General features: G+C 35.3%; 1 protein-coding gene across 1 annotated transcript in view; it reads left to right on the top strand.

Annotated features, from left to right (window-relative positions):
• The window catches only part of LOC107709932 (serine/threonine-protein kinase BRSK2-like), a 223,172-nt gene that overhangs the window by 151,416 nt on the left and 56,140 nt on the right, over nt 1-15,616 (top strand). The window contains exon 5 of the mRNA XM_016514603.1: nt 11,646-11,762. Within this exon, the coding sequence (XP_016370089.1) occupies nt 11,646-11,762 (117 nt within the window). The remainder of the gene's footprint in view (nt 1-11,645; nt 11,763-15,616) is intronic.

Below are 15,616 nucleotides of genomic sequence, written 5' to 3'. Positions count from 1 at the left end.
ATATATATATATATATATAGTTGTAAACCATGATTATACTGTATATTGATACATTTGATGCGACAAATACACTTAAATTGTGCAAATGGATAAATAAAACGATATAAAATTAAATATAACAAGAAAGTGATACAGTTAACGAAAAAAGTAAAGCATGCAATCTCAACACAATCTTTCTGTTATAAACACACACCGTCATGCACACTATGCGAGTGTCATATATGATCAATGGCAGCCACACACTGATCTCAGATCAGCAATAAAGCTCTCTTTTGTGCACCTTTAGTGTGTCTGTTTAGTCCCACAGACTCAGTGTCTTGCCGTCTCTGGTCCCTGCTTCATTTCTCAGAGCTGCAGGCCTCACGCAGAGCAGCAGTAGGACAGTATGCTCCAGCAGCCATGAGAAATGTCCCTGTCATGCTGTCACACTTCCCCGGCTGTTTGCTTACTTCATATGTGACTGAGAGCCGCCCGGCCCCTCTGATCTCATGCTGGGACAGTCAGCAGGGGATGATGGGAGAAACACCCACCCAATATTCTCTTTTTCCACTTCTGTCCTTTCCCATTTCAGTATTCGTCTCACAATTTGTCTTGCAGTCTGTTTGTCTTTCTGTTGTCTGTCTTTTCCTTATTGTACTCTTTGCCTTCAAACATAACTTATATATTATAATTTCCGAAACCTGCTTAGACAGCATTTTAAGGCTTCACAGGTGTGTGTGAGACGGCTGGTGCAAATGGTAGGCAGCATAATTATGCTTAAGTATGTGCATTAATTACGCTAATTATCCATTTTTTGCATAATTTCAAGAATTTTCACCTCCATTTTTCACCTTTTTGGGTCAATTGATACTTTATGGTGATATAAATATGAATTGTGCAACATTGGAAAAATGTGCCCGTTGTGCCATTTCTGCAAAACTCCAAAAACATACATATAATTTGTTGCAGTTTCCAGCTGAAGTAGAAAAACACCATCAACTTTTATTCCTTTTCACACAACTTATAATTATTTGGTGCTGTTTCTTGCACAATTGTATGTTTTGACCCTTAAAATAATGTTAGCATAGTGCATGATTTGTAAACTAATACAGTTTGATGTTTGCTTCACATACAGTAAACTGCTCCATATTTATATATATATATATTTTTTTTTTTGATGTAGTAAACTTGCTCGGTAGCCCACCTGGTACAGCAACGCTTGTGATGAAAAGCACTCTGCTACGAGTCCTGGAAAAACACGTGATAAAAGAGTTACATGGTTGCTTTCAGCAAATGTGTTTTTATCTCCTGTTTTCTTTTGTTAAAACAGACGGTTAGATTTAGTGTAGGAGGTACATTATTTTTGCAATAGAGCATTAAAGGTGGGGTAAGCGATTTCTGGTAGCCAATGTTGACATCTGAAATCACCAAAACAAACACGCCCCTACCCCAAAAGGGTCTTGCCCCTATTTTGATAGCTCCGCCCTACACATACGTACGCAACCCAGGCAACGATTAGTTCTGTGAAACAAAGCAAAACCAATGTTACACCGTGTCTACACCGGACGCGAGTGGTGCGGCGCGACAAAATACTATAGAACTCATTATAATCAGTGCTGTCTACACCATATATATATATATATATATATACATATCTATGGTCTACACGTGCGTGCGGCACGACACGACAAATCCCCAACAGAAAACTGCTGCTGCGTTCTAATCATGATGTATTAACACAAATTTCAAATGATTTTCAACGGTCGCTTTGTCGCGTCCAAATGATTTTCAGCGGTCGCTTTGTCGCGTCCAGTGTACTAGACAGACTTTAGCTGTTGCGGCGCAGACACGGTGTTTTACTCACCTATCGAGAAGAAACAAAGCAACCTCGGCGTCCGATCGCAGGCCTTCCGCTCCTTGAGTTCTCTCCAGCGCTGGAAAGCTGATCTGATATTTACACGGGTCCTACTTCTTGCCTTATTGGCTTAAGCCTTCTTTTGTTCCGCAGACGTTTTCCTCATTTGTTTTTTATCCGCCATCTCTATCTTTCTGTCGTCGCTCGGCTAATGTCCGTCCTGTGCACTTAACGCTCTCTCCTCCACATAATATTATTATAACATATACATATAATTCTCCGAGCTGCTTGGTTTGAATGTGACTTTTATATGAACTTGGCTTCATACCTCTCTATGTTCTTGATAATAGGCACTCAACTTTTCTTTGCTTGTGAAATTTGTCTGAAATGTCTCTCAAGTAAAGGCATCTTTAGAGTGACCATTCGTCCTCTTTTTTCCGGATATGTCCAGGTGTGTGTTTCCCAAAAGCATCGTTTGCCAGCTATGGTTGTAAGCTCTGCTGAACTCTATTGGTAATGACAGAACTTGCAACCTAGTTGCTTTCGGGAAACGCGCCCCTGGTCGGCAATTCTAAATTGCCTAAAATGTCTGGGTTTTGGCTACTACTTTTCAGTCATTATCTTCAGCAAGTGAAGACAATAGGAATTCAAAGACAAAACCCAGACATTTTAGGCAATTTCGAAATCCCAGACAGGACATGTCCAGAAAAGATAAGATGTTAAGATAAGATTATCATGTTGTTAGCATAGCAGCATACTAACGTCAAACTCCATTTGAATCCATTGTTTCTAGGGTTATTTGCTAGTCAGTAAAGTTTCTGCATAAGTTTACATTTCAGTTTTGGAACAGAGCTCATGTTCTACCGTTGAGCGTCCAAACACACATTCCCTCCTGAAATATAGACTTATAGAACGAGTGCTGGTTTTTTATTATGATGGACAGATTGATATGGATATTCGAAGCATGAGCGGTTTAGATGTTTTAATAGCTGAAGACCGACTGCCCATTCAATGTCTTTCTGTCCTCCTACTAAATCGTCCTTCTGGAGCTGCTAGACATGAATATTCCTCCAGATATACCTACTAATAGAGTCCATATATGGCAACAGCTGTCAGACAGAGCATACACACACACACACACACACATATATATATATATTTATACTGTATATAGAAGTCTAGCTGAAAGGAATAATTCACCCAATACATTTTTACTGATTCTTTCAATATTGACTCACTTGACACCTACCTGCTCCAAAAATAACAGTTAAATATAAAGATCTGCACAGTAGCACCCCCTCAATCTCTCAGCGGTAATAAGAGTCACAAAAAGATTGTTTAAGAATTGTGAAATCAGCACAAATGCACTTGACTTTCTGAGGGCACAACTGTGTTATAAGGTTTTTTATGTCCCACTAGAGATCGTTTCGGATGAGATCTCGACTCTTGTAATGGTTTTGTAGGTTACCACTGTGTTGTATCCCACTGTGAAATCCCAGTTGTCAATTCAGGGAATGTGTGGAAAACTGTCAGTGGTAATGGATGATAATAATCCATGTTTGGCTTTTAGTGGAAAAATATGATGACTTTTGTCTTGCTGTCAAACGAATGAGTTCATCAGAACAGATTTGGAGAAATGTAGCATTGCATCACTTGCTCAGCAATGGATCCTCTGCAGTGAATGGGTGCCGTCAGAATGAGAGTCCAAACAGCTGATAAAAACATCACAATAATCCACAAGAAATCCATACCACTCCAGTCCATCAGTTAATGTCTTGTGAAAAGAAAAGCTGTGTGTTTGTAAGAAACAAATCTATCATTAATGTCTATCCATAATATTGCTTTTTCCCGTAAAAACATTTTCTCATCTGAATCAGCAGAGAAATATACAAAGATCAAGCTCCATTTACAAGTCAAAACAGTTCTAAACAAATATGATTACTTGTGGATTATTGTGATGTTTTTATCAGCTGTTTGGACTCTCATTCTGACGGCACCCATTCACTGCAGAGGATCCATTGGTGAGTGATGTAATGCTAAATTTCTCCAAATCTGTTCTCTGATGAAGAAACAAACTCATCTACATCTCGAATGGCCTGAGGTTGAGGACATTTTCATCAAATTTAGAATTTTTAGGTGGACTATTCCTTTAATGTACTTTGGTCTGTCTTTTTACCTTAGATAATTTTGTTCATAACTTTTGAGAATCAGGCCATTTTGTTAATCTTGTTCATGTTTCACGTCTGTCAAATTTGCTCTACTTCTACAAAGTGAATTTGAATAGAGTTTGATGGGACACGCAGCCTTTGACGTCATCATCAAAAGATATGGGAAGTATTTCTTCTCCATATTAAAAGTTGATAATCCTGTTTATTTTGCATTTATTTTAAATGTACATGATTATGTGCGCTGTGACATTTTATCATTTGCAATTAGCATTGTTTTTTTTCCTGTAAACAATTTACACTAGGCTGTTATATTTAAATTATGCAACTTGTGTAGGGTTGTAGGAGTGTGTAAAATGATTCATACCAGGTCTGAAAAAATATTCCACTGTAAACAAGGTTATCTTACAAAATGTTCCCCTAGTGAGAGACAAACACTCTGTTGCTATAAGGGTAAATTTGTTGTTGTAATGTCTCTCAGAGGTAAAATATTTGTTTGTGTAATACTCCACTTCAACTACCAGCATCAACAATAAGCTTTGTGCTGTGTGTCTGCTGATTGGTATTGTGCCCATGATCATGTAGTGCTTTTATATAATGGGTGAAGTCATTGTAAGCTGGTTTTAGGCAAGTGTATTTGCGCCTCAAAATGGTCTGCCTCCATGTGGTGCTTACTGGAACAAAAACAGCAAAATGCTGCGTTTAGATACTGTTTAGGATCCAAAAAGCAAAGCTTGGTCTAATATGTAAAAGCTTTGCTTTTAGAGCTTATTCTGTGTATGTATAGTGTTTGTAATCCACAGTCCAAACATATATCAGGTTCATACCAGTGTTGTTATTGTTAACTAAAGCTAAAACTATCAAAAAGTATTTTCTGAATAAATTGCTGAAATAAAATATAAATATTAGATCAAAATTTAAATGAGAATTAGACAAATAGAAAATTAGATCTGAACTAAAAACGTTAAAGTGCAAAACTTGCTACAATATTTAAATATTTATAAATTTTTTTACATATATATATATATATATATATATATATATATACTGTATATAGAAGTCTAGCTGAAAGGAATAACTCACCCAATACATTTTTACTGATTCTTTCAATATTGACTCACTTGACACCTACCTGCTCCAAAAATAACAGTTAAATATAAAGATCTGCACAGTAGCACCCCCTCAATCTCTCAGCGGTAATAAGAGTCACAAAAAGATTGTTTAAGAATTGTGAAATCAGCACAAATGCACTTGACTTTCTGAGGGCACAACTGTGTTATAAGGTTTTTTATGTCCCACTAGAGATCGTTTCGGATGAGATCTCGACTCTTGTAATGGTTTTGTAGGTTACCACTGTGTTGTATCCCACTGTGAAATCCCAGTTGTCAATTCAGGGAATGTGTGGAAAACTGTCAGTGGTAATGGATGATAATAATCCATGTTTGGCTTTTAGTGGAAAAATATGATGACTTTTGTCTTGCTGTCAAACGATTGAGTTCATCAGAACAGATTTGGAGAAATGTAGCATTGCATCACTTGCTCAGCAATGGATCCTCTGCAGTGAATGGGTGCCGTCAGAATGAGAGTCCAAACAGCTGATAAAAACATCACAATAATCCACAAGTAATCCATACCACTCCAGTCCATCAGTTAATGTCTTGTGAAAAGAAAAGCTGTGTGTTTGTAAGAAACAAATTCATCATTAAGACGATTAACTTTAAACTGTCACTTCTGTGCAGATTGCTCTCCTGATTTAGACAAGACGACTTTTTCAATGGAGAAAGCTATATTTTGGATTATAGACTCATAAGTTAAAATGGTGTCATAAACTTTTTGCAAACACACAGCCTTTCATTAATTGATGGACTGGAGTGGTGTGGATTATTGTGATGTTTTTATCAGCTGTTTGGACTCTCATTCTGACGGCACCCATTCACTGCAGAGGATCCATTGCTGAGCAAGTGATGTACAGTCGTGGCCAAAAGTATTGGCAGTGACATAAATTTTGTTTTGCAAAATTTGCAACTTAAGCTGTTGTGGATCTCATTCACATTGTTTCTACAAGTATTGGCAGTGACATAATCTAGAAACAATGTGAATGAACGCCACAACAGTTTAAGCAGCAAATTTGGCAAAACACAAAATTTATGTCACTGCCAATACTTTTGGCCATGACTGTAATGCTACATTTCAACAAATCTGTTCTCATGAAGAAACAAACTCATCTACATCTTGGATGGCCTGAGGGTGAGTACATTTTCAGCTAATTTTAATTTTTAGTGAACTATTCCTTTAAAAAAAAGGAAATACATAGTACAGGATTTGATTTTTATCCATTCGAATGAATTGGATCATGAATGTAAGAAATCCTAGAGTTTGCAGTTAATTGTTGAGAATTACACCACTGGCACCTTTTGGTTAAAACTAATATTCCACTGTTTTCACTTGATACAAATGCATGATGTTATAAGTAGTGGGCATATATAAATACACACACAGTATATATTTTGAAAATATTTACATTTATATATTCATATTATTTCAACAAATCTGTTCTCATGAAGAAACAAACTCATCTACATCTTGGATGGCCTGAGGGTGAGTACATTTTCAGCTAATTAAAATTTTTAGTGAACTATTCCTTTAAAATAAAAGGAAATACATAGTACAGGATTTGATTTTATCCATTCGGAATGAATTGGATCATGAATGTAAGAAATCCTAGAGTTTGCAGTTAATTGTTGAGAATTACACCACTGGCACCTTTTGGTTAAAACTAATATTCCACTGTTTTCACTTGATACAAATGCATGATGTTATAAGTAGTGGGCGGAGCTTCGGGTCACTGTTTATGGAGGGCCCACACATTTTGTGGTATGCCACTGGGTGAAGAAAGTAATCTTGAGCTCAGTGTGGACTGAGAAATTGTGCACAACAATACCAGGAATGTGCATTAAGAAAGTAAATTAGCCAACATTAAATAGCCAGCATGCAGAAAAGCCAAAGCACTACTAAACATGTAGACATACATGTTCTGTAATTAAACTCTCATAATAAGACCGCTGTGAACAGCATGCGATTAAGTTAGCTAATGTGCTATCGCATGTGCTGCCTGCTGCTCTTTACATTACAATAATGTAAAGCTTGTTTGACTGCTAATTGGGCCAATTTATTTCATTCTAAATATGTTCAATCATTTCATTCATATAAAACATGTTAATTTATTGTATTTATTCACTAATTCATTCATTCACATTTGTTCATATTATTAATTACTCATTAATTTAAAATATTTGCTCTTTCATTTAATCAATCAATCCAATCATTCATTCATTTGAAAATACTTGTTCATTCATTTTATTTTATTTATTCTTTTTAGTTGATTCATTCTTTTAAAGAACTCATTTAATCATTTAAAATTGTTTTTAATGAATTCATTCAAAACATTTAGTTTAATCACTTATTTAAAAATATTTCCTCATTCATTTTAATTCATTCAACAATATTTGTTCATTCATTTTATTTCGTTCAGTCACTTAAAACATTATATTTAATCATTCATTCAAAACTACTGTTCGTTCATTCATTCACTCACTCATTGTTTTTAAAAATATTTGTTCATTTATTTCAATAATTAAACTATTTCATTATAATCATTCATTCTTTAAAAAAATTAATTTCAGTGTTCATTCATTTTCAATGTTTTCATTTTAATTATTCCTTAGTTCGTTTAAAATATTTTCCCAATTATTATGTTTATTAATTAATTAATTAATTCAAGAATATTTCATTCATTACATTCATTCAAGAGATTTATTGGATTTAGTCATTCATTCATTGAAAATTACTGTTTGTTTATGTTATTTATTAATATGTTAAATTATTGATTGATTGATTGATCAAATCATTCTTTTAAAAATATATTCATTTTATTTATTTATTAGTTCATTTAAACATATTTCTGTCATGACAACTCTCGGAGGAATTGGTATGGTAATGTATATGACAATGTTAATGTATTTGGTCTTGGTTGAAAAGATCTGCTACGCTGCTGCTGCTGCTGCGGCAGAGCAAGTACCGAGACTTGCTACTGCAATACATCCACAACATGCTGCTGTGAGCATGTAAGAAATATTGCTGCTGCAAATATAACATACATGAAATAACCCCAATATAGCATACATGAATCACCTCACATCAGATCTATACAGGTGGAGCTGGGGAAGGTGAAGGGTTTCTGAAGCAAGCTGCAACTGCTACGGCAAACACTAGTCATATATTTGAATGTTGAGCAGCGAGCTCATTGGCTACCGATACAGGAGAGAACCAATCAGCTGCCATGTGATAATGATGTCATTAGGTCAGATTGAGTTAGACCTATCGGACTGCGCCATCTAGAGTTTCATGCCAGAACTCTTTATTTGTCCATTCATTTTATGTACTAATTTATTCATTCTTCCATTCCAAACATTCATTCATTCATTCCAATGAGCTTTTTGCTGTTTTATTAAAAATGGCAGTCTGGAGAAGACATGAATGTTGTAGGACGGGGTGATTTCAGAAATTAAGTTGAGGTTAAACTTCTGTCGTCTGCAGATAAGCACCAAATGCATCATGTCAGAACCGGCACGACCCAGCAGGCCACGTCTCCGACCACGTTTGTGTTTGTAAGAATAAATACTTCAATCCTTAGACATGCAGATGCTAAACAGATACTGTTTATTAGGTTTTTATAGGAAGAAACACTTCAGCCAGAACTGCTGCTTTGATTGCAACCATAAAAATATTTATTAAACATCATTTAAATGTAGATCTCTACCAGCAAACAACATGTGCGTTACAATTTTAAACTATCACTGGGCCAATAAATATGCAATTTAAGAGCTCACAGTGGACTGAGGGAAACATTTAGTGCCTCAGCGGCCAATATAAACCTGATACCATCAAAAGCATCAGGAGACGTTTATTACCACAACCAAACTAACATGCAGCTCGCTTTGCCCCGTTTCTCCATTAACCTGCAGACCAGAGGGGTTGAAATTAACCTTCAAATAGGAAAATATTCAGTTAGCCGCTGATCATATCAACAAACAATTTCTGTTCAGGAGAGATTACGACATCTGGATGGCGTTAATGTGTCAGAAAGTGACTTTAAAGGTCACATATTGTACACCTTTCTGGAGTTTTATTTTAGGTTTTGATGTCCTTAAGAATATATATTTGCGGTATAAGTACCAAAAACCATCTCAATATGTTTTTACAGCTCCTCTCTCAGGAGCTCTGCTGAGAACAGGTCGATTTTGGCCTGTCTAATTAATATTCATGAGTCTCTCTTCTGATTGGCCTGTTGTTTTCTGAGTGACGCACGGCCAGGCCAACCACAGGTAACGTCACAGCGCTAGCTGGAGGCAGCAAAACAAAGGGGAAACTGGAGGCGGCCCATTCAAACCAGCGCAGATTCGGCTACATAAGGAGCTTAAAATATCATCTTGTTGTGATGTTGGGTGCCAGAATCGACGTAATACAGCCTCAAATTAGAAATTTGATCGCATATCTGCTGCCACTGCCAGACAAAAAAAAAACGACGACAGCTGTGGTTAAACGCGATAAAACGAGCAGATTGACAGAAACGATCGTCAAAAATGCTCGCGTTTGCAGCGCACACTTCTTATCAGAAAAGGTTCAATAAAGTATTATCTTTTGTTGTTATGGGCACGTCTACAGATTTCTTGCAATATGTCTATGTTTCTTGCATCTCACGATTATGTCGTGTATGAAATAATGTCTGTGCATGTGTGTAAAACAACAAACTGACGATTTATATATAATCATTTGTAATTGTATATACATTGTTGTGATTAATTGTGGCTGGAACAATAATGTAGCTGTAAAAATAGTTGCCTGCTGAAATTGAAATGTATATAAATCTTCATCATGACTAGATAGACACGGTGAGTTTGTCTTTACTATACACGTTAGATGTGATCCACCTCATAGTAACAATCCTGTCAGATCGTCCATCCTTTGAGTGAGAGTGTAACGTTACAGGTCAGCCGATCTGGTTTCGTGGTTAAAGTTAACCTTTTCACATGTTTCCGTGTTGTTGTTGCTCAGCAATGGCATGGACGTGATGTTGTTTGGGGGTTTGGCAAAAGGAGAGTGGGATGGTGGGCGGTGCTCGGGGTGGTGACTGAAGGCGGTGACTGTGTAGTTCTGATGTCAACTTTTTTACGGAAGTCACAACGGTTCCTGAAAAATCAAAGCTACTTTATGCAGGCTGTGTGCATTTTACTGTGGACTGACTGTTTTGAAACTAATATGATAGTTAAATAGCCCCTAGACCTCAGTTATCGTGAAAAAAACCAGGAAATTTCAGTTTTGACAATATGGGACCTTTAAAGAGTCGTTATGGATGTTAGCAGTGTGACAGCTAATAAACTCCACCTCTGCAATGTGTCCCATGAACGTCATTGAGGCGTAAATCTTTTCATATATTCACTTTTATTAGCCCATGTGAGATTTGGGTTCATAAATGTGTTTGCGTGTTCGTTTCATGTCCACTTGAGTGTCACTGTCACTCTAAATTTTCATAGACTAAAAGTTACAATTGTAGACAAATCTTTTATCTGATGAAGTGAACATGCAAATGAAAGAAAGTACGTTAATATAGACACATTAATAATTATCACTTAAAGGTCAACGATACTAAGAATCAATGAGCATCAAGTAAAAACACCACACAACGCTACAAACTAGCAATGACAAAACAAACAAACAAAAACAAAATCAGCAAACAGCAAAACAACAACAACAACAAATCCTACATCAGTAACCGCATGAATGATTCATGCTGCAATGCATTTTCAAAAATATAATAATTTGTTCAGACATCTCTCTTACGCTAGTTGGACAACATTTGAGGGAATAGTATTGTTCTAACACATTTGATGTAGATTACTGTATGTAATTCACATTGTTACCTGTGATGAAATGAAATCTTGTGGATAAAATGAAATATTTACCTGTGAAATTCTGTGGACTGGATAGGCTTTGTGTCTGTATTTGTTTGTTTTGTTTTCGGTTCGTTTGGTTTTGTTTTGTGTTGTTTTGCTTTCTGTTTTTATTTGTTTGGTTTTTGGTTTTGTTTTGCTTTGTAATTTTTGTTTTTGTTTTTGCTTTGCTTTTTGCTCTGCTTTGCTTTACTTGTTTTGTTTTTTTTTTCTTCTTGTTTTGTTTGGTTTTTGCTTTTTTGTTTGTTTTGTTTTGCCCACAATTCCTTCATTTCTTTTGTACTTTGAAACTCTGTCATCTTGCTTCACGCAGTGAAAACGGGCAAATTAATTGAGAGAATTTTTGAATTAATTTCATGGTTGGAAGCCACTAGTTCATTTCCAACTGTGGTCAGATGAGTTCTTAACATCAGACTCTGACACATCTGTCATCAGGGGCTCCCACAGGCTCTTGTAGACTAGCAGCGCTGAAAGAAAGAAACAGGGATAATTGAAAAGCATCTCATTACAGGTTCAGATGCAACTAGTCGAGCTGACACAAGGGCAAATATACTGTATAATATAAAGCGTTAGTGTGAGAACTCCAGTTGCAGTTTTCACATCTCGTTTTCTTCTCCTTCATTTGCTCTCGTACAGTCACAGGGACCTGAAGCCGGAGAACCTGTTGCTGGATGAGAAGAATAACATCAGGATAGCAGACTTCGGCATGGCGTCCCTGCAGGTGGGAGACAATCTGCTGGAAACCAGCTGTGGGTGAGTGAAACTGAGCGTCATTATAACACTAATGATAAAGACAATCACTGCCTTCAGCTAAGACCGAAAATATTTCAGATTTATGTTATTGAATTACATATAAAATTTACACAGTTTTAACAGAAGCAATCTAAACTTAATGTGATGCATATTGGCCAGGAATACATAGATGATACAGCTAAGAAACAGGCAGGTTTTCTGTAATATTACTAATAACCTGAATATGTTTTAAATGCACAAAAACTTGGTTTATATGGTTATTATTAATTTATCGAATTTGCTTCAATCTCATTTTAAGTAATGTTCATAATGTTCATACTTTTTAATGCATAAATTTAATTGTTTTCACAATAAACAGATTTATGCTGATTCAGTTTGAATCAATGCACTTTGAAAATTTAAATAAAATCCAATGAATTAAACATGAAAGATTTTTAGTCAAAAAAAATTGTATTTTGTTTTTTGTTTTGTTCAGGAGCAGACCAGAGGGGTCTTGCTTTTTGATTTGTGTTTTGTTTTGCTTTTTGTTTGGTTTTGCTCATAATACATTTGTTTCTTTTGAACCAAAAAAATAATAAATTAAATTAAATTAAAATTGAATCTGTCACACAGCAAATAAATAAATAAAAGTTATTTATTTATTTAAAAAAAGTTTTTTGTTCAGATTCTGAGCAATTTATATGAATGCTTTTTGAAAATATGATATTTAAATAAAATCAATTATGTATTCATGGTTTTGTTTTGTAACTATTTGCATCTTTGTGACTAGGGCTGGGTATCGATTCAGATGTCCCGATTCGATTCGATTTCGATTCGCAAGCTCTCGATTCGATTCGATTCTCGATTTTTTTATTACATTCAGTGAATATAGTTTTAATACAAATGCTATTGGTATTTCAAAAAAATTAACAGTAAACATCAGTTTACAAATGGTGAATAAAAAGAAATTAAAAACCACCTGCCTGTATTTTAAACCTATACTTTTTTGTATGGGTCCTTTTTTAAACAATAATAGGGCCCTATAAAATAATGAATGACAGGCTTTCTGTTGTAACATCGCGCAAAGTAAATAAGGGTGACATCTAGTGGAGAAGACTAATGATAAGATTCACGTTAATCAGATCTTGTTTTAAATGTGCGCTGAAATAAATCCTGGAAAAGATCGATTCGTGGCTTTTGAGAATCGATATCGAATCGATGTCATTTAAAAAAATGATTTATCGAAAAATTGTTTTTTTTTGCCCAGCCCTATTTGTGACCAACAAATATGCATCACATTAAGTTTGTAAATGTCTTTATGTTCAAACTGTGTAATTCAAATGGATGAAAATTTATATGCAATTCAAATACACAAATCTAAAATTTATACCTAAATATTTCAGTCTTTTGGTCAAAAATGTCTATTTTTTAATGTACTCCAGGGTTGCCTGTAACGATGAATGAATGTTGGGTATAAAAGCACATCACAGCAAAGTCACAAGCACATGTGTATTTGTGTCAGTTTATATATGGAGATTACACTTATTAGGGGTCTTTCTACACTTTTGTATTTAATTTTTTCCTGTGAACTCCAGTTATATCGTTAGTCAAGTTTTCTTGGTTGTAATTTAGTTCTTCATAAGCATTTTCAATCCTCATTCTGACCCATATACTTCAGAATGGCTTTTTTTTAGGATTGGTCTGTTATGATTCAACTTTTTTTTAATTAATTTTTTTTTATGTGAAATGAGTAACAGCATCTCTGCCAAACTGTTGGGACAGACTAGCAAGGAGATTTGAGGTGTGAATATTCAGTATTATGAATGCACATCTTTAACTCATAAATGTCACAGTCTGCATCAGCTTCTTATTTTACTTCATCTAAATTGTGAACTGTCAGAAGTAGTTACTGATTAGGCGAATCTCATGAAAACTGTCTTGAAATGTCTGCTACATATTTCATCACAAAATATCTTGTGAAGTGAAAAAGCAGCTTATTTTAGTACAGTATGATTGTTGTCCAGTTTTTCTTTGTTTTCTTTATGATTTTCTTGTGATACTGGAGTGAAATATGACATCTCGTCTAAGATTCAGCCAGTTGTGTCGCTGTCTTCAGCTCCTTGTCAGTCACACAGAGTCCACACTGAGAGAGAGAGAGAGATTTGTATCCTTTGCTCGCTCAGCCAGAGGTCATGTGTGACTGTAGACAAGCTCATTCAGGAGTAAAGTGTTACTTTGAATCACAGCAGCACATTACGCTGCTCATTCTCTGATTCTCCGACCGCCACAGTCACTCGCTATAGCACTGATAGAAAGTTCAAAAGATCGTTTATACGAAAAAGAAATCTTTTGTAATATCGTGATAGTCTATAATTTCACTTTTGATCAATATTATGCATGCTTTTTTGAATAAAAGTATCAATTTCTTGCAAAAGTAGTGAAGTTTAGGCGTATTTTAAAATTGCTTTTATTCATCAATTTCCCAGTTGAGTTTAAATGAGGTGCACTTTAATGGGAAGTCAATCATGTGGAAGCAACCAATGAACTTTGGGCTGAATTGTATGACCCGCCCCCGCTGACATCATCAGTGTGAATAGCTGTGGTGAAAACCAGCGCTTGCTTTTCTTTTGTTGTTTCTTCCAGGACTCATTTATTGCCTTTTATTTCTTTCTTAATGTCATTATTTCTCCTTTCAATAACTGACTTTCGCCCCCCACATATGCTGTAAAAGCGTCTGTCTTTCGTCAGTAGATTAATTTTGCCGTGTTCGCCCGACCTTTAGGATTACAGCCAGACACGGCCGTAGATTAGAGCTCAATGCTGTAAAATCACCGAGGCAGTTTCCGTACAGAGTCACCTGACGTTATAATTACGGCTCTGCTGAGGTCAGACCGGACCGTCCTGTACCTCTGTGTGCGCTGGCGTCACGATCTCACCGCGGGTCAGGAGCTACAGGACTTTGTGTCACAAAGGAAGTCACAGTTACCTCGCAGCGGCGTGACTCAACATCATACTCAACAACTATCAGGATGAAGCCGAAAATCAGCTCCGAAACAGATCTGTGTTGATTCTGAACCCAATGTCCTTGACGTTTACACTGAGCCCGAAACTATTTTAAACCTCTTGAAAGGGTTTATTTTGTGACAGTGTCTGGCTGACTGTACATTACCACACAGATTACTTGATAAATAAATTTCCAGGTGTGAAAAACTTGTTGCATCAAAAAGACTCATGGCTGTATTAGATCAAATGGGTGCTTCTACTAAATACTGAGCATTTTTCAGTTTTTCTTTTTTAATAAATCTGCAAAGATGTCAACAATTCTGTGTTTTTCTGTCAATATGGGGTGCTGTGTGTACATTAATGAGGGAAAAAAATTAACTTAAATGATTTTAGCAAATGGCTGCAATATAACAAAGAGTGAAAAATTTAAGGGGGTCTGAATACTTTCCGTACCCACTGTATATGTATTAACTTTTATGTGAAAGAAGAGCACTTTTAGGGAGAGACAGGCATTTTGAGAGATGTTTATTTAATTTATTAATTTCATTTATTTGTCCATTTAGAAATATTTGTTCATTCATTTAATTAATTTAGTAGTTCATTTATTCATTTAAAATTATTTTTATACAATACAATTATTTATACGCTTATTGAAACATTCGTTCTTTTACAAACATTTGTGTTTTTTTTGTTGTTTGTAAAGTTTGTTCTTTTTATTTATTTATTTTTCATATTTGTTCATTTATTCTGTTTATTTATTATTCCTTTCATTCATTTAAAAATATTGTGTCTATTTATCCAGTCATTCACCCTTTTAAAATTTTTTTGTTTTATTTGTTTTATATATATATATATATATATATTTATATATT

This window comes from Sinocyclocheilus rhinocerous, unplaced genomic scaffold, assembly GCF_001515625.1.
Source record: "Sinocyclocheilus rhinocerous isolate Xijiao unplaced genomic scaffold, SAMN03320098_v1.1 scaffold2792, whole genome shotgun sequence".
NCBI lineage: Eukaryota > Metazoa > Chordata > Actinopteri > Cypriniformes > Cyprinidae > Sinocyclocheilus > Sinocyclocheilus rhinocerous.
The sequence above is the reverse complement of the archived record's forward strand: the minus strand, read 5'-3'. Positions and strand labels throughout refer to the sequence as shown.